The 24,251-nt window shown below is 36.3% G+C and overlaps 1 protein-coding gene across 2 annotated transcripts in view; it reads right to left on the bottom strand.

Moving 5' to 3' along the window:
* Positions 1-24,251, bottom strand: part of Ncoa7 (nuclear receptor coactivator 7) — a 148,133-nt gene that overhangs the window by 37,738 nt on the left and 86,144 nt on the right. Inside the window, exons 4-10 of one of the 2 annotated variants that reach the window (XM_015500958.2) lie at positions 19,167-19,246; positions 15,224-15,331; positions 10,994-11,107; positions 10,359-10,484; positions 8,753-8,937; positions 3,576-4,612; positions 2,628-2,796 (exon numbers count right to left, since the gene is read on the bottom strand). In XM_015500958.2, the coding sequence (XP_015356444.2) occupies positions 2,628-2,796; positions 3,576-4,612; positions 8,753-8,937; positions 10,359-10,484; positions 10,994-11,107; positions 15,224-15,331; positions 19,167-19,246 (1,819 nt within the window). The remainder of the gene's footprint in view (positions 1-2,627; positions 2,797-3,575; positions 4,613-8,752; positions 8,938-10,358; positions 10,485-10,993; positions 11,108-15,223; positions 15,332-19,166; positions 19,247-24,251) is intronic. The other variant, XM_015500965.2, reaches the window with a different exon arrangement.

Below are 24,251 nucleotides of genomic sequence, written 5' to 3'. Positions count from 1 at the left end.
GTAGAAAAGAAATCCAGAAATTACCATCTGTTTGAGAAAAATATTGCATGCCTCTTTCTAGCTCCTCCTTAAGGACTTCTGTTGAGATTTAAATTCTGAAGAATTTCAGAAATTGGAATAAAAAAACGAATTTATTTCCTACTGTGCATTTGGAAGTGTAAGTGGGAATTTACTATAGGACTGCTCCATCTGTACCCTTTTAACCTAAAATGTGGGTTCCTTTAAAGCAAAAAGATAAGGAAATACAAAAGGAAACAATTACAACAAAATTTCCTAAAATCTACATGGAAACCAAAAAAACTCCCCAAAACCCCACAAAAAACCTATTATCATTAAAAAATATAATGGAGGCAGCATAAGGATTCCAAAAAAAGTTTTATTAATAATTCACTCAAGAAAGAAAACTATTCTTTTAAGTATAAAATCAAATTCAAAAGAAATGTAAGTCACAGACACTATAAATTACAGTATAACAGAATGCAGGTAGTGACCTACTTTAAAAAACTCACAGAAGTCACTTGTATAAGAGGTCAAAGAGAAGCACTTTTTAGTACTTAGAATTTCTTCTGGGTTAAAAAGTGACAGCCCAACAATCACATGTGTAGGATTGCTATAATTATTCTATAAGAGTTCTTGGTACACACAGTCCTGTTAAAGAAAATACAATGGAAAAAATTTTCGAATACTATGAACAATGCATTTTCCCAGAGAAAAAAATTATATATAGATGATTTTTTCTGATAAAGAATGAAAGTCCCCACAAACCACAACGTAGCTGAAAGTTTTGGTGATGTTTTTCTCACCTATAAAATAAAAAATTGGCCTAAATCTCAAAGATACTGTTTAATTTTGAAATTCTAAATTTAGTACTCTAATGTTAATAGGGCTTGAGAAATTCACATTGTTTGTGTTGAAACAGTTTTCAGTAGTATTACTAGTTTAAAAGCTCAACAAGATACAGTGGAGGCTGCAGACACAAGTAGAAGACTATATTACATTAATGCAAAATAAATTATGCTTAATGTCCATATTAATGTGGATTTATTTATAAGAAAAAACCTATTTGAAAATTCATTAATAAAAATCCATTTTTTTGCATTGAACTATTAATTTATTCAAAATGAGCCAACTCCCCTGATAAGAATTATCATCCTGCGTAATAGTCATCCAGAAGATGTGCCCTCACTTGGAATTAATTTTGCTTTATGGAAATTCATGCTAAGGAAGCTGGCTGAGTGATTTTTTTTTTCTTGGCAGATGTGTTAGTTGAAAGATCTGCCCAGATGAAGATGTCTGATGACTAGTCAAGAAAAGCAAAGATATGTGGGATTCATAGTCAAAAGTGACTGCAAGTCCTTTGTAAAGACAGTTTTACTCTAACACATAACAAAAGGAAAACATGTTTTTCTGAAGAAAAGAGTTTCTTTCTTTCTCTTTTTTTTTAAATCATAAGCATATCCTCAGTGATATACTGTTGAAGAATTTCTAGGACACCATTTCTGCTATCTTAGACTGTCACAAAATCAAGAAAGTATCTTTGGTAATTTAAAAATACAAATCTCTCAGCACTCCATGTTCACTGGAGCACTATTCACAGTGACCAAGATGCAGAGTCAACCTGAATGCCCATCAATGAATCAGTGTAAAGAAATTGTGTTACACACACACACACACACACACACACACACACCATGCAATATTAGTTAGCTATAAAGAGAATTAAATCTTGTCATTTGCAGCGGTGCAAATGAGCCTGGAGGGCATTATGTTAAGTGATAAGTCAGGCACAAAAAGATAAGTATCAAATGTTCTCATATATGTGGAAGCTAAAATGGTAGATGTTCTAGAAGAGTAGAACTGTGGTTGCTGGAGGCTGGTCAGGGTGTGAGGTGGGGGATAGAGAAAGGTTTGCAAATGGGAACAAAATTATAGTTAGGTAGGAGCAATAAGTTCTAGTGTCCTATAGCAGAGTAGAGTGATGACAGTTCATAGACATATGCTGCTAGAAGAGAGGAATTTGAATGTTCCCAATCCCAAGAAATGATAAATGTGAAACACCAGCTCTATCCCTTAAACAATACCCACAACAAACAATTATTGTGTATCAATTTAAAAATAAATGTTAAAAAATAAAAAATACCAATCCCTCTGAAGGTACAGCCCCTTGATCTACGTATGTGCCACGTTTCATGTACTGAGTTTCTAGTGCTGAGTCACAGATGCACCCTCCATAAGGCCAAAGAATATTTATTTACTTCCCTACCATTAAAGCACTTGAAAAATTATAATAAATCCTGCCTCTTTACTGCACTTAGACAGGTTTGGATCTGCTCCATGGTGTTCTTTTATTTTCACAGAAGAGCACTTCCAAACCCTGGCACTGGAGACGATCTATATCTTCCTTCATTTAAAAATCAACTGCATGGGAAGTTAATGTGCACAGCACCTATGATGACATCATGTTAGCTATGTCAAACCACCCATTAGCAGAAAGCCATCCAATATCCTTCTAGAAACTCCACAATCCTTAAGACAAGGTTCTTATTGAAGAATAAAAAGTAAGATAAGGAATATCCAAATGTAATTAGAATCTAACCAGCAAATTTTCTCATCTCACTCATACTTACCTTTCCCGCGGAACAGCAAACCAGTACTCTGGCTGCTTTCTTCGTTTGCCGTACTGCTGGACCATGGCGGCAGTGTGAGTGGCAAAGGATTTTCTCATTGGTTTTCCCACTTTGATACACAGAAACATGGGTGGGGTCTTGCTCTTTTCTTCTTTTGAAGGAAGAATATCTGAATCACAGATGAATGAAACCTCTCTCAATACTGACAAAATTGGTGACAGTAAACTTCAACATACAAAGAATAGCATACAATCCCTCTTAGTGATGGAAAGTCATAGCATATGGCATGAACACCATTTGGCTACTTCATATTAGATCTAATAAATTTTCCAGACCTCCTTAAGCACAGAGGAAAAAACTTTACGTGTTTCAAATTGGTATATAACAAATATGTGCTACATACCGGAAATAAGCATAAAAACCAACTTAACAGCAAATAATGTAGAATTGTGACAATCCACAAGGGTATGTATTAATAAATGATATCAGGACCCGATTTTGCCACAGTGCAATTCAGTTTAGAATTGAAATCTCTTCAAAATCATTTTAAACCCTTTTAGATTCACAAATCTAACATAAAAAGGAAAACAACTTGAAAGATATTTTACAAAATAAACTGCTTTTTAAATAGAAATCTGTTATAGTTCAAGTTCCAAAACATACCATATTTTGTGATTTTTCCCTAATCATTGATGCTAATAGTAAGGAAGTACTCGATTGAGAAAACACTACTCTCAAATAATTGTATACATTTGCTATTACAGGGGCAAGTTTTATTTATTTATTTATTTTTTTCTTTTTTTGGTGATGCTGGGGATTTGAACCCAGAGGCTTGTGCATGTGAGGCAAGCACTCTACCAACTGAGCTATATCCCCAGCCCACAGGGGCAAGTTTTAGAAAGGCAAATTATGCAACAGAACATAAAAATATTAGGAAAAACAGCTCACCTTCAATAGGTACCTGAATTCTCTTTAAAAGCCATAATTGAATTTCAGATTTATTATCCATTTGTGCACCTTGACAGATATTGTCCAGAGTAGAGTCCAAGGATTCTTTTACCATATTTTCTTCAGTATTGGTGTCTAGTTTCAGTGGAAGGGGCTCTCTCTCCTTTACCCATGTTTTATCTGGCTCTTTATTGCTCTTAGTTGTGGGGTCACCAGTCTGGGGAAGAGAACTACTAAGGGTGATGTCTATTCCCACTGGCTCAGTACTTTTGTGGTCACTTAATTCCTTCTTCTGCAAATTTTCAGATAACTGCGACCCTTCTTTATTCTTATTTAGGTAGTACTCAATGAGTTTAACTTTATCTAGATCTTCATGAATGTTCAGTGTGTGTTCCACCTGGCTTTCTGGGGAACCCGACTGCTTGTCCATTTCTGGCATTACATCTTGTTTCTCACAGGCTTCTAAGTCTAGGGCTCCCTTTAGCTCAGCATCACTCTCTACTTTTGAAAAGTTCAGGGCTGACTGCCCCTGCATGTCCATAGCAGAAGTGATTATTTGTGACTTAGCCTTCTTTCGTTTCTCGGGGTCAACCGAAAGGCATTCCTTCGATGGGTCTCTTTTGTCCATTCCACTCTCGGTTTGAGATGAAAGTTCTTCCAAGTCAACAAAGTCATCATCTTCCCCTAAAAGGGAATTTTCTTTGGCTGTAGATTCAAATGCAGTGCGCATGTCAGAAGGTTCCTTGCTGAGCTTAGTAACTACGGGAGATTGACTCAGGGTTGTCGCCTTAGTGGGTTCCAGTTTCTTTAATTTCCCTGACACCGAGCTACCTGAGGGCTTTGTATGTGTGAGTTCTGTTGACTTCTCCAGAGGTCCTGTTGATTTGAAATCCGAAGTCATCGTTCTTTCTCCGTTTTGCTGTCTTTTTTCCCTATTGACGGACTTGAACTTACTGAAGGGGTTGATATCCTTTTCTGAAGCCAGGTCTTCCCATTCTCCAGGCCTGTACAGAGGACAAAGATCCTGAGGTAGGTCACTGTTGGGGGAAAAATGGCGGGTGCACATGGAATGTTAAAAATAAAAGGGAAAAACAAAATGGAGGAAAGGAAAAAATTCAACAAAAAATAAAAACACAAACATACCATAAATTAAACTTACATTAAAATGATTTCAGAATAGGAAAAGGAAATCGAGAGACTGATTTCAAAATGAAATGTAAGTCAACTAAAGAAAATGACAAAAGAATGAATCAAGTGATTTGCATACTGTACTAGAAGCACATGAATGGTTTTGGAAGTTATATGTGAACATGTAGATGTTATGCATATGATTTTAAAATATGAAACAATAACATTTCTGATTTTCATGAAGGAAAAGATGAAGGAGAGGAAATATTTTGGTACCAATAATGATAATTCCATTCAAAGCTTGGCCTTTTTATACAATAATGTAGAAAACAACTACATGAATTCTGAAAGGTGCCTATTTATTTCTGAAAGCTGCTTATTTAAGTGACTGACCTTCAACTACAACTTTAGGTTTCATAACCAGATGCTTCCAATAAGAAACAAAAACCCCCAACCTATTACTCCCAAAGGAGATACAAAAAGAAACTTCCATTGTTACTGTGAAAAATAATATATAGTATAACTGTGAATATGGCAGTAGATCCATTTTATAGTTTAAGAATATTCCAAAAAGTAAGTTTCATAAAAGCTCTTATTTATAACACTTTAAGTTTCTTAAACATCTCTTTTATAATAATAACACTTTACGTTATGGCCATGGGGTAACTGATTGATCAGCTGTTATGTATAGTATAGTCCTAGGATCTTATTATCATTAGATGCGTGGCTGATGTTATTAATTTCCTTAATAACAGATGCTTTACAACCTAGATTTGAATTACACATAAAATTTTTTTAAATGTGGTCTCCTAAGTTCAAAATAAGTGGCAGGAAACATACACTTTTAAAATTATGACTAAAAATGTCTTGAGTAGCCCCACATTTCAACTTACCAGTATCAGTAGTGCTGCTGCTGGGTTCAAACAGAGATATAAAAACCCTTTATAAAAGTAACGTTCTCAATTTCAGAAATCAGTTTATTTTCCTAAAAGGCCAGATCATTTTCAAGTAACACTTTATTATTCTGGCTCTGAGGTAAAGAATCATGACAATAAAGCAACAAAGTACCAGGCAGTTCTAAAATTACATGAAGATTGTTTCCCCAAAGTTATTTTATAAATCGCTGGCAGGGAATGTCCAGGCTTTTTCTAATACAAAATAAAGGCATATGTATTTGTTAAGCTATGATAAATGCCTTAGAAAGTATCCTTATTTCATTATTTATTTTAACTCAATAAGCATTCATTGAACCCCTAAGTGTCACATTCTAAAATATGATTGCAACAGAGTCTCTGTGCTACAGGAAGTGACACAAAATGTTCTGATCAACACTACCATCCCAGGAGATATTAAAGACGCTTCAGTTCTAGAATCAAATAAGTTAGTGCATAGCATGATCTCCATGTTGGAACTCAAAATTTAATTTGGCATATTAAAGATTGTAAGAAGTGCTACAAGAAAGAAACCCAGCTCTTCACAGACTTGACTAATAAGCAAATTTTTCTTCCATAAACATTCAAGCCCCTTTCCCACCTCTTCCTTCCCTGTGGAACATGACAGCACATTCAAATGCACTCTGATTAGCCTCCTAAATTACCTTGTCCACCCCCTCTGCTTGTTCTTCTACCTAATCCAAACTGCCAATTTCCTACTTGGGACTAATTTAACCATCTGCTTTTTCTGCACTGCAGCTGCCAAGCACTGCTGGGGCACAGTGTACAATGGTGTCAACTGGCTCAGTTGTTAATTAATGTTTTTCTAGACTCAGCCAGGCATCTAATGATGATCGATGATCCCTTCAGTTGTTCTCTTCCTCATCTCTGTGGCAGCTGGAGTTATAAAATGCCCCCCACACCTCAAAAATATTAATACAAAACCTGAAAGTGAGACTAGGAAGACTTTATACACTCTTAAAAATCACATGCTGCAGCTAGACAGTTTGTACTCATTTTACAGTTACACTTGTAGGAAAAATGACATTTTAAGCAATTTTGAATTTTTAAATAATTGATGCAATTCTGAAGATAATAAAAAGCTCGTTTATATTGATTGCACGCACACATTCTGTTTTGTTCATTTGTGCAGATGTTGCTCATTAGACTAAACACCTTCTGTATATACCTGCATCTGTGGCAGAAATTAATGGACAACCCTGATATAACTTTAACAAATTAGGAGCCAATTCCTGACTTTCCTTTCTTCCCCCACTCTCAGCATTATATTCTAGATCATTAAGCATAATCTCACAGTAAGAAAATCTTTCTGTAAAAATATACCTTTCCTTTGTATTACTAAGCAGAATTTAATATCCTTGGCCGAAGAACAATAGTATTACTCTATTAGGAGCCCTCATCTGGCAAGAAATGTTTCTTTTGATGGCCATCAACTTCCAAACTAAACTATATTTTTACCTCTTTCTTATCTCCTCTTATTGCCAAAAGCCCAATATACACTCCTTCTTTCCAAAACCAGCTCCTTCACTTCTTTTCCTCCTCATCTAAGATTCCAAGGCAGCTGGACATTCACTCACATGGTTTCTTGTGGAATGCTGCATGCACAGTTGTATGTAGTGCCATTTAATCATTAATTCTTGTCCATCTGTCTGTGACATCAGTAGAATGCAGGCTCCTCTAGGGCCCTGACCCACTTGTCTTCATATCCTTGGCACAATAAGGCACACTGAAAGCCTCAATACTTATGGATAGATAACAAGATTCCCATGGAAGAATAAGCAGAGTTTCAGATATAAACTACGAGTTCCAGTAATAACACTCCACACTTATCAAGGTAATTTACTAAGAGTTTGGGTATTTCAATGCATTTAGTTCTATAAGCTGAAGAATACTATTGGCTTCAATTTACAGATGAGGAAACTGAGGCATGAGACTGATTAATGTGAGCATTAATGAAGAGCCATAAGTGGCAGAGCCAGGGGAATCCAATGTGGTCCTAGGCTTACTTATCATGAAGTTTGCCTTACCTGCTACACCTCCTAAATTCCTCAATGAATATTTCTGGCCAGAGAATTTAGAAACTCCCTCAGTGTTCACATTCTTAGAGAATCTTCAGTGGTTTAGGCTTAAAGGGGCTGAAAAGGTCAGATGATAAGAACTGTAGGAGTCCCAGGGAAACAGCTGGTATAAACCCCTAGGGACCTTATGTCTAAGTTAGTTCCCTAGTTACCTCTCTTCTTTGCCTATGAATCTCAGGGACTAATTCCCTTTGTACTGTTAGGACCTGCTGCTGAGGGCCTCTACCTTCTAAAGACTTTTATTGCTGACATTTATAGAGAAACAGACACATTGGAGACAGGACTGTTGAAATCAGATTATTACTGTAATCAATTCTTTGGGCTTTCTTAACCCGTCTTCTTTCTTCATGGGGAGCTTCCCCTCTTTCTAATTTTTAAAAAATAATAAACTCAGTGTTATAAGGCAAAAGTAATCAGGACTAAAATAATATTCATCTACATTTCATAGAAAAAGCAAGAGTATCCCTCTTTCTTCACACCACCTAAGACCGTCTAGCCACAGTGCAGGTGGCTCCAACCTGTCCACTCAAACCCTTCTTCGTGCAGGATCCAGGGCAGAAAAGAGCTAGGAAGACTAGCTGTCTGAGAACTTAACTGATGATGAACATAGCTCTTAGCAATCCAACCCAGAAGAAAACATTATTATCTTACTGGTAATCAAACTAAAATTCTTTCAGAGCAATTTCATTTCTTCTTCAATAAATTTATTAAGAACATGCATTGCTTTTCAGAAAAAGCCAAGCAAATATAATTTTTACTGGTATTAGCAATTGTTGACTTTTTGCTTTTCTCCTGTAGCCCTTCTATGTTCAATTTTCTTATATAATTACCTTAATCACTTCCAGTTCTCTTTATTCTATGTAGTGTACACATTTTCTAGCTTTGAAGTCACCTCGGCACAACCCCTTGCTTCTATGAACCCTCTCACTTCTGCAAATGCACTCCCTTCTGAATTGTACATAATTCTTTCAACACTTCCCTTTTTTTTTTTTCTGGAAAGGAAAAAAATGGCTCTTACGATGGCAAGGCATCTTTGATCTTCATGTGGGAAATGTCATTATAGAGGGCAATAGAAACCACTTCTTCCATGGGGCAGATGAGGCCGTACTCCTCACACCCATTTTCAATAACCAGGGGATCAGACTTATGAGGGTCAAACATGATGTTGTTAGGAGTGACAATCATGACACCTCCAACCACACCCTGTAGGAGAAAAAGACAGAATTACTTTGGGCAGAAATGTTTCCCACAACCATTCCAGACACTTTAATTAACTCACACTGCCACTCCATTGACTCTGTGGACCACAGTTTCCCATGTGACAATCACATCCCCTCTAGACAAACAGGCTAAAGAAATGCAATGTTGGGTGCTGGGTGGGGAGGCAGAGAAAACAGACTTGCCTCACTGTGGCAATGAACCAAGCCTGGTTTTAGAAGAGTTGCAACAGAACAAATGTGGTGTGATTCTCGTTCAGACATGCATGTCTCAGATTCTAGAGTTCCATGTCTGAAAAATGAGAGGGGTTGTCCCAAGGGCTTTCCTGATCATGAACATGGAGTTTTACAATCCACTCAGCAAGTCTTTACTGTATGTCCAGTGTTACAGCAGGAGAATCAGGATCATGGTGCCAAAAAACAATACCAATATTTTTCTCTAAAATGTTTAGAAAGCCCACATCCAGCAAAATTCAACATAAATAGGAATATAAAAATAGCTGCGTGCGTTATGGAAATTAAAAGCCAAAAGCAATAGCTTAAGTCTGACACTTGGCCATATATCATTATAGTAGACCATACTGGCTAGCGAGACAGTATCCAGGAACAGGGGATACAAGTAACTCCCTGTAGGTAAATAATTTTTTGATATTCTTAATGTATCTAGTAATCATCTTTATGAAAATTTTTACACTTTGGGCATTATTCATTCTTACTTGTAAAAGTTACAAATGCACACTAATAACATATTTTCTGACTATTTGAAACCTGATATAAGTTCTCTCCTATGAGCACAGGATATTAACATAGCCCCTTCTTCAGAGGCTAGTTAAAGACCAACAACCAAAAACCAAAAGCATGACATAGCAGACAGTATTTTTAACATTAGCATTTCCAGCAGAAACACAAGCTGAAAGCTTCTCATTTTTGAGATTAGGTAATAAGTTCTGTACAGGGATTCTCTCTTTTAATTGTGCAACATTCTATTGGTTAAATTTTATTATTGTTCCTATTTTATAGATAAAAAAATAATGGGAGCTTAGAAATTTTAAATACCTTGCCTGTGGTCTCAGAGCTACTGGATTGTGGAAGTGAAATTTAAATTCAGTGAGTCTGATGCCCCTGTTTGCTGTTAAACATATAGTATACTGTCTCCCTGGCAATTTATAGGTCAAGAACTGAAAGATAAATCAGTTCAAGGTCACATGGAATCACATTTTAATTCAATGATCATATTTCCCTCAATAAAATGCCAGGCACCCAACATAGGAAAACATATATTTGTCAAATCTTAACCTTAAACTTTGCATAAAAATATTTTAATTTCCCCTTCTTTCCAGTAATTTGTAACCTTGTTTGATTTTCCATAGATTCCAAGAAAAAGAAATAAATAACACTGGCATATACCTTTCCATCAGTGAAGTATCGACAATTCATTTTTAGAAATTTCACCACTCCTGGCTCATCTTCTTCAGAAGTAGACGATAAGACTCTTTCAATGGGTTTTAAGGCCTTTCTTGCTAAGTCAGCATCCTAATGAATGCAAAAATTTTCAAAATCAAATAAAAGCATTTTAAAACAAATTACATGTATAAAACAGCACATAAGTTCCCCTATAAGTAAACTGTTTCTGTTTAACTTGAACATAAAAAGGCAAATGTTCATTGTCTTTCAAAAATATCACAAATATATCAATAGGTATCTGAATAAAATGAAGATTTTTAAAAATATATGAACCCCTAAACTGGCTCATTAAGTGTCTTAAAAAATAACCTGAATGGAAGAATTTATAGATTCCTGATTTAAATTCCCTAGAAAAAGAAGGAGTATAAATAATCTGTCCACCTTGTTGGGAGTTTAACTTTATACTTTCACATAAGGCATGCACTTTTACCTTTGAGACCTTATATGTGAACTGGTCTGTCTTGGAGAAGATGCATTCTCTGAGCTAATATAATCTTGTGAAAAATAACATTGGATTCTACGACTCACAAAAAATTCTTTCTGATAAAAATGAACTTCAATGTATGACGTATACATACAGGCAGTTTATCATATTCTGCATCTGATGATGAAGGAGAGACAGTAGCACCAGGACTAGATGATGATAGCCTTAAAGTACTAGAAGGGAAGTTGGCATCTGGCACAAAAAGGACCTGAGAATGAGAAAAAAGAACTGAGTAAACACCAAAAACTTGTAAACCTCTAGCTAGTATTTAGAGACATCACTCTGCACAGGAGTATGCTCAGTACATGACAAATACCTGGGTAGCTTTCATGGAACTCATAAATAACATGGGGTCTTCTAGACAGATCCATATATGATACTTAGCAATAAGAATATGTACGGTGCCAAAGGCATATAGTAGGTACTGCAGGAGATAAAAAAGGGTGGAGTAAGGTTTTCCAAGCAAGCCATGTGAAGCAAGTGAGGTCTCCAACAAGCAGGGATTAGATGGAAGGGAGGGGAAAGCCTTCCAGGAAGGGAACTAATATAGGTTGGGCATCCTTCACTTGAAATGCTTGGGGTCACAAGTGTTTCTGATTCAGGTTGTTTTTTTTCCCCCCAGATTTTGGAATATTTGTATAGACTTTACCTGTTAGGAATCCCTAATCTGAAATCCAAAATGTTTCAAATGTACTCGAACAGTTTCTGACTTTGAAGCATTCTGGATTTTGGTATTTGGATTAGGGCTGTTCAACCTGTAGTATAAGGGAATAGAGGAGAGAGAAGCATGGCATGTTTCTAAAAAGAACACCCGTGACAGGTAGAAATGGAACAAGTCCAGGCTAGATGACTCCAAGCAGGACTGAGTGGTAAAGTGGTGAGGTCCTTATATGATAAACTGTACAAACTAATCCATAATCTCAACACTTTCTCTTCCATTGGTGCCTGGGTTATATAAAAATTAAAATATCACAACAAGTAGTATGAAATACCCACCTCCTGTAAAATAGTTTGGTTTATGAAATGCTATTATAATCCTGTCATCTTTTCAGCATATATCAAATATAATCTTAAAATGGTGACCTTCAATGTTATAAAACAGAGTTCAGAGCTAATCTTGTAACAATTGATCTCAGATCAATACTGTTATTTAGTGACTCCCATTCTTCCAATCATTTTAACTTTAGTTATTCAAATCTCACTTCAATCCAGAATAATTTGAGGCCAAAACAAAAAACACATTAATATAAAGGTCAGAATATTTAAATCAAGGTGATGTAAGATGAAGATTGATTACTATGAAAATGTATGCTTCAGAATTACTGAACATTCATTGATATGTGGGCAATAAAACCAGCTTGTGAATTTCTATACAATCAATGCAGAGGAAGGCATCAGGAATTAGCAGAATTCAATTTCCATAAGATAAAAAAAAAAAAAAACCCAAAACAGTTTTTTAGAAGTACAAGTATTCTCCCATTCAGTCTCATTAATAAAAGAATATTCTACATTGAACTATTTGTACTTAATAATCTACTCATCCACTAACAGGAAACACAATGACCAGTACCAGAGGGCTGTTCTTTATAACACCTTCCATATATAGGTCAATGTCAAATGACAAAGTTCAGAGTTCTTGAAAGTGGTTGACAAAGGACTAAACATATGTGATCTTAGTATACAATTTCTTATTTATCTTTTATAGCAAAACTAGAGGATGAATGGATGGGATTTTTCTTAAGCAATTCTCTATTAATACTAAAATGTTTATTATTTTGCACCTGAATGCTTGAAAAGTATCAGGTAACATATATTGAGATTCTGTTGTCTGACACATTCTCAATGGGATAAGGCCCAGCCTGAACAGCTAACAGCACTGTATATAGAGGTGTCGTGTGAAAGCTGGGAAGCTTACCCAGAGCACATGCTATCTCAACATGAAAGTGGGCCTGGATCACAGACATAGGTGAGGTTTTCCTACTGCCTCCAGAAAATAACTGTTTGCTCCAACACATAGGCCTATGGGGACTCGAGGTCCTAAAGTCCATTACCATAAAGTAAAGCTGCCATTTTAACCTGGAAAAAAATTTTAAGTATGTGCAGCCAAGGTGTCCTGTGAATGTAAAAACATCTTAAAATAATATCCATAGGGTAAATTTTGAGTGTTCTCAAGATAAACTACTTGGTAAAGTACATTCTTTATACATGTCCTCAAATTTGATATAAGTATCAGAATAAACTTAACAATATTTTGCAAAATATTTTATGTCTCAGATTTTGTTTTTAAGTTTGTCTCATCTGTTTTTTGTCATGAAAGCCACAAAAATTCTAGAGTAAGATTTTAGTTCCAGGTAACCTCCTTTGAGGTCATGGTCACTGACCTAGTTAGACTAGTTTCTTCCTATCTCAAGGTGATCATCAAATTAGTGTTTAGAAGGGAAAGTCTCAAATTTTCTGTAACCAGAACAGATAAAACTGGTTTTGATTTATAAGATCTACTGAGGTGAGAGGTGCCTACCCTTCCAGGCACCAAGATAGAATATTTTAAAATCCTTGAAAGCAAAAGTCCATCTACAGTGTTAAAGTTCCTCAATCTTTCTAACTTTTCCTCAATTCCTTATCTTTGTCAGGAAAAAAAAAAAGTTATGAGATAAGACTCAGGACAACTAATAGCACATAACTGTTTAGTTCTATAAGGACTGGCCACTACAGTAAAGACTAAAAAGGGTTTTGAAGGGCTGGGGTTGTAGCTCAGTGGTAGAGTGCTCACCTAGAATGTATGAGGCACTGGGTTCGATCCTCAGCACAACATAAAAATAAAAACTAATTAGAGTTATTGTGTCCAACTACAACTAAAAAAAATAAATAAATAATTTTAAAAAATGGTATCTGAGATTAGTGGTCCAATACCTAACTTCAGAGATTAGGAGACTGAGATCCAAAAAGGGAAGTGACTTGCCTAGGTTCAATTGCCAATATAAGGCCAAATGGAAACAAAGCTTTGGGGATCCCATTTCTGATATTTTTACCAGTTATAGGCAGATTAAAACAGTCCTTGAATTCCTATTGGCTACTGGAGCTTCATTTAGTACCAATCAATTATTTTGCTACTGGAACTTCATTTAGTATGAATCGATTATTTTGTTTATGGATATAGTATAAAGAATCACCCTAAATTACTTTACTAAGTTCTGGGAGCTATAATCTTTGGTCTTGGATTGGTAAATACATGCCTAGATTCTCTGCTATGGGTCAGCTATACATTATGTAGCAATACCACAGATTACAAAATAAACCCAAGAATGAAGAGACTAGTATCTATTTTCTTCAAGATGAAAATTTATAAATTTCTTAAAAGTTTTAATGCAGATAGATTCCCCATCCTCCAATTACTGGTACTGGCAGTATACTAATTTCTCCTTTTCATAAGAATATAAATACCTCAAACACTAACTAGCCAAATTGTAGTCTGCTGGTTTCATGTGCTGTCCTTGAAGGACATTGCCTGAATGATGTTTTACTTATAAGTAATATTATTTACCTTGAAAGAATTAAATGTCACTATGATGTAAAGATATACAAGATGCTCTAAAAAGTCAGCATTGGAACCCAAATGTGGGTTCCTATGAATGAGACTGGATACTTGACCTTAGTTAAGTGCTTTCAATGACTAAGTCATTTGAATCTATTGGCTGACTGTAGTTTTAGAGTACAAATACCAGGATATCTTATCATGTAGAAGGCACCATAAAAAATTTACTGCATTAACCTAAAGTGACAAGATCATGCATTTACAATTTCAATCAGTTTAATGAATAAACTACTAAAACTTGGGGAAAAATTGGTGTGGTTTATTTTTGATGGTCCTGCCTAATGTCTTTGTCTTTAGTTGCATTGACCATTCTTGTTATGGTATCAAATTGAGAAAAAGATGACAAAAAATGTTGTCTTACTGAAAATAAAACAACAGCTACAATGTACCTCAAAGAAGGTGAATAAATTGAAATTCACTAAATTGAAATTCTGAATTAAGGATAGCTATCTAATATTTAAGAGGGAAAAAAGTTACATGAATTTAGAACTTCTCCTGATGAACTTAATTAATGATAGTGATAAGTGTGCCGATCATTTTCAAAGTATTAGCTTCTGAACAGTTCATAAGTATTAGGATGTTTTCAGAATTCTTGTATCTAAGGAAGATGAAAGATTGAAATGTACATTATCATTGATAATAATAGACTGACACTAATAGTAAAGCATTAAATATTGCAATAAAAGATAAATGCAAAATTTCTGAAGTGATACTCAACAGGAAAGTAATTACCTGGCCTGGAACAATAGTATGTGTGAAAAGTTTATTCAGTTCCACTAATTTATTGGGAGTGATGTTAAACTTCAGTGCTATGGAGTTTAAGGTGTCCTGGCTTCCAGCCTAGAATAACCAAACAAACAAGATTCAATATATAAACCCCCCAAAAAAAAAATCCTGTGATAAACAGTATTAAATCTGTTCATGATATGAGTAAATAAACAAGCAAAAGTTCTATCCAGAGGTACTAGATAAACAGTGACTATATTCTCAATTCTTACTAAAACCATGCAAAAGCAATCTTAAGTACAATTCATTTCTGAACTCTCTTTCCTCCAGATTTCACTGTCTACTAATAGACGTCTAATTTTACATTGGCATAATGAGATCTAATATGTAGGAAATTCAACTTATGTAAGGAGAAAAGAAAAAAAAAACACATATGTAATATCCACCCATAGCGGAAGTGGGGCTACTTTCTCTTGTGGTTTTCTGTCCATTTACTTGTCTCTCCATTGTACTACCAGTAACTTGCTAATGGCTGTTGACCCCATGTTCAGCACAGTGCCTGAGACACACAGACGGCAATCTATTGATAAATGAGTACTAAAGATGGCAAGAAACACTGAAAAGTTACCAAGAGTTTTTCACTATCATTAAAAGGACAATTTTCCATGGTCACGAAATTAGTGTTAGTCTTTCAGTCTATGAAACTTGTGACCTATGTTCCAGGTGTACACTTTTCATGCCTTTCATAACAGAGGAGGAATTGTAAGAGAGAGTAGTGAAAAGACAAGAAACAACATAGTAAAAAATGCACCACTCAAAAACAAATTGGTTTTCTGCAGTCATGTCAGTCTCCAGGAATGGCCTCCCCATCCAGAGTCACAAGATGAATTTGTGGGAGGTGAATTTTATGACTGTCACTGAATAGTTCCCATTGATAGCCCAGGGTTAAGATGGGTGGCAATCTCTAAGCAACACTGAATCTATCAGGTGGGTTTTAAATTATGGGCAAATTTGAGGTGTCTAAGGAGAGTATGGACTGGCAAGAAGGTAAAGATGCAAAATTCAAATTAAACTCCATTGCCCTCAGAATCAAAAGGACCAACACAATGGACCGTCTCAGACTAATAAAAGGTAATAGTTATAAATCACGCTGAAAACTGTGTCAAATCTTTTCAATAAGTTTTTAATTTTTGGTGTGAAAAACTGAAAATCAAGCAACATGCCCTACATCAACCCTGGGCATAATAATCTCTACTAAAACTAAAGTAAAAATAGTTTTAAAAATATTTTCCCAATATTGGATATTGATCTAATATACTCAGCACAGAGGTTTTCAAGGTTTAGAGCAGGTACAAGATACAGATTGCAAATGCTGACTCTAGAATCAGATGGCTGGATTTGAGTTTTAGATCAGTAATTTGCTGGTTGTACAACTTTTGGACCACTCTGTGTCTGCTTCTCAATCCATGAAATAGAGATAATCATAATATCTGCTTTATAGCACCAGCTTCATGATAAGTGATCAATACAATTGTTTCATATTTTTATGAGTAAAACCTGTAAAAGATCCTGTATGCAGAGGGTTCAAGGAAAGAGAAAATCTTTAATTATCTGCAACTATCACATAAAGATTAAATGTGCATATAGAATTAGACCACAAAGACACTGATAGGGATGCTTAAAACTAAACCAAAATGCTTGAGCATCCACTTCTCGGTATCAATATAAACAATTCAGTAAATGCTAGCATAAAGTCATCTTTTATTTCCAATGACAAGGATAAAAATAACTTGCTAAAATTAATCTCCATAACATACATAATGCATATCTGCATTACTAATTTGATCATTTGTTTATATTTGTTAACTAATTCGGAGGTTGACTTTTACTTTTATTTTATTGTTTAGTATACACTACATAGAGCAACTCCTAATAAACAGTACTTCTTAGTTCTTTGGATAGGCTTGTGAATCAATTATTGGATACATACAGGTCTTAAGGACTATGGTTTTAGAATTAATGTTCTCAATGACAAATAATGTAATAATGTTCAACAGTGCTAGTTCATAATGAATTAAAATAGACCTATCACTGAGTAACCCCTTTACACCAAGCCTTGGATTAATAAGATTCAGCTCCTGGTTTCCAGGAGCTCATGGTGCAGTGAGAGCTGAGTACATCACACTAAGTGTGGGGCTGTGGTAACGGATACATGCCTCACATCATTCACCTATTGATTCAACAATATGGGAGCCTACACCCTGCAAGGTGCCAAGAATATCATACAAAAAGGGGTCTAGTCTCACTTCATAGATATAAGAATTAAAGCATGAAATAGACATTAAAATAACAATCACAGTTAGAAATAATGTTAAAGTGGCATAATTTATGTAAAGAATGTGATTCTATGAGAGAATTAAATGAAGGGATCTGGCCTAGATTGCTGGATGGCCACAGGAGGGAGGAATAAATAGAGAGAGTTAGGGGAACAAAATATCAAGGATAAGGGTCTGGCTTGTACAAATATATGCACCATAGAGCCATTGCTTCTGGAAAAAGGACCAAGCATAGAAGAATAAGTGAGTATTTTGAGTGGGCAACTGCATATATGCTTTGGCTCTCATAAAGGGTGCCTAGAATAGAGACCTACACTTGGTAGGCATTGTCATATTTACAGATAATTCAAGTCATCAGTTTGGCGGTTCTAGCAGAGGACACAGCTACAAGTATGCCTTTAAGGGTGAAAGTAGTCTTCTTCTATTGGGAAATGTTGTCTTCATTAACCCACTTTCAGGTAGGTAACTTGGAATGGGGAGGGAAGGGGACACCTGACTAGCAGCCAGATCAGCCTAAGCAATACTGGCCACCATCTACCCCCAAAATCATTGGTTTACATAAATTTGCTCAAGGAGAAAATATGGAGGGAAAAGAAATGAACTAAAATAGGTCCTAAGAAGCTTCATTATTTTACGGGTATACAAGAAGAATATAGCTAAGGGGCAAGATAGAAATCTTCAGAGAGAAACATGTAAATCTAGTAGTATTAAGAAACATTCATAGACACTTCTCAGAAGGTGATATACAATCAATCAACAAATATATGAAAAAATGTTCAACCTCTCTAACAATGAGAGAAATGCAAATCAAAACTACTCTAAGATTTCATCTCACTCCAGTCAGAATGGCAACTATTATGAAGACAAATAACTAAGTGTTGGCGAGGATGTGGGGAAAAAGGTACACTCATACATTGCTGGTAGGACTGCAAAATGGTGCAGCCAATATTGAAAGCACTATGGATATTCCTTGAAAAACTGGGAATGGAACCACCTTTTGACCCAGCTATCTCAGTTCTTGGATTATACGCAAAGGACTTAAAAATACCATACTACAGGGTCACAGTCACATCAATGTATACTGAAGCACAATTCACAATAGCTAAACTGTGGAACCAACCTAGATGCCCTTCAGTAGATGAATGGATTAAAAAAATGTAGTATATATACACAATGAAATATTACTCAGCAAAAAGAGAATAAAATCATGGCATTTGCAGGTAAATGAATAGAGTTAGAGAAGATAATGCTAAGAGAAGTTAGCCAATTCCAAAAAACCAAATGCCAAATGTTTTCTTTGATATAAGGAGGCTGATTCATAGTGGAGTTGGGAGGGGGAGCACGGGAAGGTTAGATGAACTCTAGATAGGGCAAAGGGGTGGGAGAGGAAGGGAGGGGGCAAGAGGGTAGGAAAGATGGTTGAATGAGATGGGCATCATTACTCTAAGTACATGTATGAAGACATGAATGGTGTGAATACATTTTCCATACAACCAGAGATATGAAAAATTGTGCTCCATATGTGTAATATGAATTATAATGCATTCTGCTGTCATATACAATAAATTAGAATTAAAAAAAAGAAACATTCATATTCCCCTGTTTATACTTACAGTGTATTCCATGGTGCCGTGGGGCTTCTGAACCACCATCTTCTTCTCTTTTTTATCGTGTGTTTTATTTTGATTGTCATCTAAAGAACAAATTATATGTAAATGAAAAATTTCATTGTCAGGATTGAAGATGGACTGAATCTACATTGTATGAAAATCTACTGTTAAATTGAATAAAACCCCAAAAATGATACTAATAGAAAAATGGACTAAGGGCAAAAATGACCACACTCCAGAAGCATATTATTCATCACTGGAACTCCTGAATAAATGATTAATATTAAATATGTTTAAATAATACAAATATAAACAAGAAGGTCATGCTTTACAATAATAATAGTCTAAATAGTAATGAATAACAATGTCGAACTTAGAGCAAAACCAGTATAATCACTATATAAATAGTGCATAAATCAGTTCAGTCCTTTTAGAAAGTGATTTGGCAATATGTAGCCACAGTTATAAAAATGTTTCTTCTCTCAACCCATAGTCCTTCCTTAATATATCCCAACGGCTGGGCATTGTGACACATGCCTACAATCTCAGTAACTTGTGAGACTGAGTAAGGTTGTAAGTTTGAGGCCAGCCTCAGTAACTCAGCAAGATCCTGTCTCAGAATGAAACATAAAAAGGGCTGGGAATGTAGCTCAGTGGCAAAGTGCCTTGGGTGGTTCAATTCCCAGAACAAAAAATAAATAAATAATTTTTAAAAATCATCCTAAAGACAGAGTCAAAAGAAAAAGCACAGTGTATGTCAAGTATATGGTTATTAAAAATATTTATAAAGATAAAAATTTAGAAAGACCTACACATCTAACAACATTAAGTTGGATCATAGATTTTGCTGTTTTTAAAAATGGTTAACCACTAGCAACTGCATATGACTTAAATTAATTGTTACGGTTAAATACATCTCAGTACATTAATCCAGATATCATAAAACATACAGATATTGCCATGGATAAAAAATTTAAGGACAGCAAGAAGGTAAAACTGAATTAACCAAGAAAAGATGCTCCAACTTGCATATGAGCAGAATGCAAATTAAAACCAGGTATCATTTTCTACTTATTAGGCTGAAAAAAATCAGAAAGCTGGATATTCTTATGCTGGCAGAAACATGAACTGCTACTAAGAATGTAAATTGTTTCAGTCATTCCAGCAAATTAAGCATACACAGTCTGCCTTCGAGTAGCCTATCCCAACAGATACACATCCTTTCCACGAGCAATTCATTTTATACGTGCCATAATGATCTGTTTCATCCCAATGTCTTCTGAGGCAGTGGGAAACTGCAGGGCTGGGGGCAGTGTAAGTAAAATTTATAGCTATGATCTGGGATTCCAGTCAATAATTAGAAACAACAAGCCAGGCGTACACATAACAGCAAGTTTACATCAAGAGAAACAGAATGGTGGGTATAAAACAGTATTATTTATGTACATCTAAAACAGATGGATGTAAAACAACCACAAACATTTTTCAAGGATATGTAAAAATAAAAGCCTGTCACACTGATCATAACAGAATGACATGGAGTAGGGAGGGGAAATGAGGATAAAGGGGAAATGAATAAAGAAGTAAAAAGGAGCCCAGCCCTGAGCCGTGATGAGAAGTGGAATTAACTCAGCCACTACATCTGAGGTCCCACAAACACACACACACACACACACACACACACACAATACCATTTCATCTATATAATAAATATAGGGCTACTGGGTGAGAACTGAAGGTAACAAAGAATCTGGAGAACAGATCATTCACATAGGATTTACCTGGCTTTTAACTATCTCCTTTATACTGTTTAAAATTATAAGCCAAGAGAAAAAAAATAAAGATGCTGCCATAAGAATCCTGTTCTAGTCATTTATACATTCAAATCAGATCCATTCAGAGAACCAGAGACCCTGATAATTCCTCTAGACTAATTAAAAAAAAAAACTCCCTTCTTTTAATTGGCCATATCTAAATTGCTTCAGGAAGATGGGACTCAGGATTGTGGCTTCTATATCTCTAGAAAAGAAGATTCTACACAGCCTCACTTCAAAAAACCCAATTACAATATTTTATAAATCTTATGAAAATGTAAAAAACTGGGTTGCCTTGTTCCTGACAGGTAAACAATATAATGTTAACAACACTCTTCCTTTATCTCCTTCTACAGAATCAGAAGGTGGATACCCCAGGCTAAGATTCCAAGATTAATTCTTCCAAAGCTTCCTTTCGCAGTTCACCAATTCATTCCTTTTCACATCATATCCCCATTTTCTCTGTGGCACACTCTGTCCTTCTCACAACATCATAAACAGCTGTCACCTGACGTCCTCCTGCCGTCAGAACAAGCTTTTTATATTCTTTGGTAGGTGCTTCCTATTTCTAGATCCCAAGCTAGGCTTCCTTCTTATCTGCGGCAGCTCCTGGTCCATGCCTTTCCATAAGCTGCATATAGCTATCTCTGGTCCCAGTGGGGAGCACTCTCACAAGCTACCAATTCAGGAGTATTTACCTATGCCCAGCTGCAAAATAAAAATGTGTGCTAGGGGGTTGGGGTTTGGCTCAGTGGTAGAGCCCTTGCCTAGCATGTGTGAGGCACTGGGTTCAATTCTCAGCACCACATATAAATAAATGAAATAAAGGCCAATTGACAACTAAAGAATATTTTAAAAAATGTGTGCTAGTTGAACTTTTCAGGATGAACTTAAATATGTGCACTCGAAATAGTACAAAAATTAATTACCTTCCACTGGCACAGGTGGATAGGAAGAGAAAAATTTCAAAAACACAACATTACAAATAACAAAACAAACAAACAAACAAATGTCCCTATTGAGTCTAAGATTCTGAAATCCTTGAGGTGTATAGACTGTGATACACCCATTTTTGAATGTCTTGAGCCTTGACATACATGGTTGAATGAACTTTCCAATACAGTTAATGAGCCTGACATGTTTGATTGCAGGTTAATACTTGTCACTGAAATAATGTCACACTGGACAAATCATATGCACCTGTCAAAGCCACAAACCAAACACTATGTTTTACAGTTGGCTCAAAAGAAAAAAACAGGAGTAATTGGCAAATCTAAAGATTAAATTTAATTTTCTACATGTTATTATAACACAAGGTAAGGTTTATATTGCTTTTTTTTTTTTTGCAGTGAGTTATAAAGATATCCAACTATGTGTCTCGATGAAGGCAACCCTGTGTGTCTTACCAAGGACGAGGCATGAACTGTCACAGGAACGACTGCTTTGCTGTGCTTCAAGATGGGGCTTCAACTCCAGTGTTTTAGTTAGGTGAGGACCGAAGACACGGACACAATTGTCCCCCAGTGACCCTGACACCTGCACTTCTAGCCTCAGCTTCCTCATAGCCCTTTATACTTTCTAAATTCTGACACTTTCCCTTGCTTTCAGGAATTCTGAGTCAAGTGATGTCAAAGTATCTACTGCCTGAGGGGAAAGCTGGCCAGATGCTCCTTAGGGATTATTCTGAGTAAAGCAACTAAACCTCTCACCTGCCCCACCTGTGAAATGAAGTCCTCAAAGCTGGTTTTGCCCTCAGTATTTCTAATAAGGAAGTACTTGTGACAAAATTGACGAAAACCCTCGAGGAACAAAACACAGGCCCTTCAGCCTAGCCTGTCTTTTTCTGCATACATCCTAGAGGTGGGAACTGGAGTGGGGAGTAGGAACAGGCTCTCTGCCTTGACCTCAAACCATGTGGGCCTTGGTGTCCTGCCACTTCCCTTCCCACCCTGTAAGAGAGCCCGGAATGTCCAGAACATGAGGCTGTTGGCTCCTGCATTTGAGAAGATGTCAGATAAAAGTTTACTGAAAGGAAACTTTTTCTCTCTGGGCAGTGGGGCTAAAGGAAGGAGATCCAGAAGTGCCTCTGGGGCAGGGGCACAGAGACAGTTCAGGAGGGATCATTTGCAGTGGTGACCTGTGAAGTCTCGGATGATACTATGACTACAAAGAGAATACATTTTTTGGAGAAGGTCTGAGGCTTGAGAATATCATCTAAAGAAAGCTTAGATTTGGTGAATAAAAAGAAGTGAAACTGGGGCTAGGCTGTGGCTCAGCAGTAGAGCACTGGCCTAGCACATGTGAGGAACTGGGTTCGATCCTCAGCACCACATACGCATAAATAAAAGAAAGTTATTGTGTCCATCTACAACTAAAGTAAAATATATATTTTTAAAAAGTGAAACTAATAAAAGAGAAAAGCAATTTTTGGGATGGGAGAGTGAGTACAGTATCACATAGGCCATGGGTGAAGGGAGGAAGGGAAGGGAGGTGTTCTCTACACTGTCAAATGCTGCACAGAGGCTGAGAGGTGGAAATCTGGGAACAGATAACTGGAGGTCACACAGAGCTGCTGAAAGTGGAGGAAACCCCTGAGAGGGACGACAGCAGGGGTAAGGTCATCTGCTAAAATGTAATGGGGTAAAGACAGGATTGGGGAGCAAAAGGAATTAGAAGTTGGGAGAGCTATTATGGCAAGAATAAGGTTGTGATCATTTGAACATGGAGAACGAATACAACAATACGGGTTCCTCCCCAGGGTGGGGTCTCACCAGGTGACAGGCCATATGAGAAGTAAGTAGATAAACTGCTGAAATGTCACCAGGAGATTTTTTGATGGATGCAAAGAGGAGGGCAGCTGAGACTCAACCAGTGGCCGAGGAGGGTTAGTGAGAGGCTGGAGGAGTTAGAACGGCAAGATGAATGAGTTTCCTATTGCTGCTGTAACAAAATACCACAAATTTAGTGGTTCAAAATTAAAAATAAAATCAGAGGTACTGTCTTACAGTTTCACAGGTTAGACACTGTTTTCCCTCTGGAGCTTCTAGGGGAGGATGAGCTTTCTTGTGTTCTCTAACTTCTGTAAGTGATTTAAAAAATATATTATTACTATTTTAATCAAGATCCTTTTCTCCATCTGCAAAGCCGGCAGCACTGGCTGAGTTATACTTATGCTGACATTTCTCTAGTTAACTCTCCTCTGCCTCCTCCTATCAGTATTAAGATCACTTGTGATGACTCCAAGGCAACCTCATTAATCCAGGCAGATCTACTT

The sequence above is a fragment of the Marmota marmota genome, unplaced genomic scaffold (genome assembly GCF_001458135.2).
Source record: "Marmota marmota marmota unplaced genomic scaffold, marMar, whole genome shotgun sequence".
NCBI lineage: Eukaryota > Metazoa > Chordata > Mammalia > Rodentia > Sciuridae > Marmota > Marmota marmota.
Note: the sequence above shows the minus strand (reverse complement) of the source record. Positions and strands in the feature narration are given on the sequence as shown.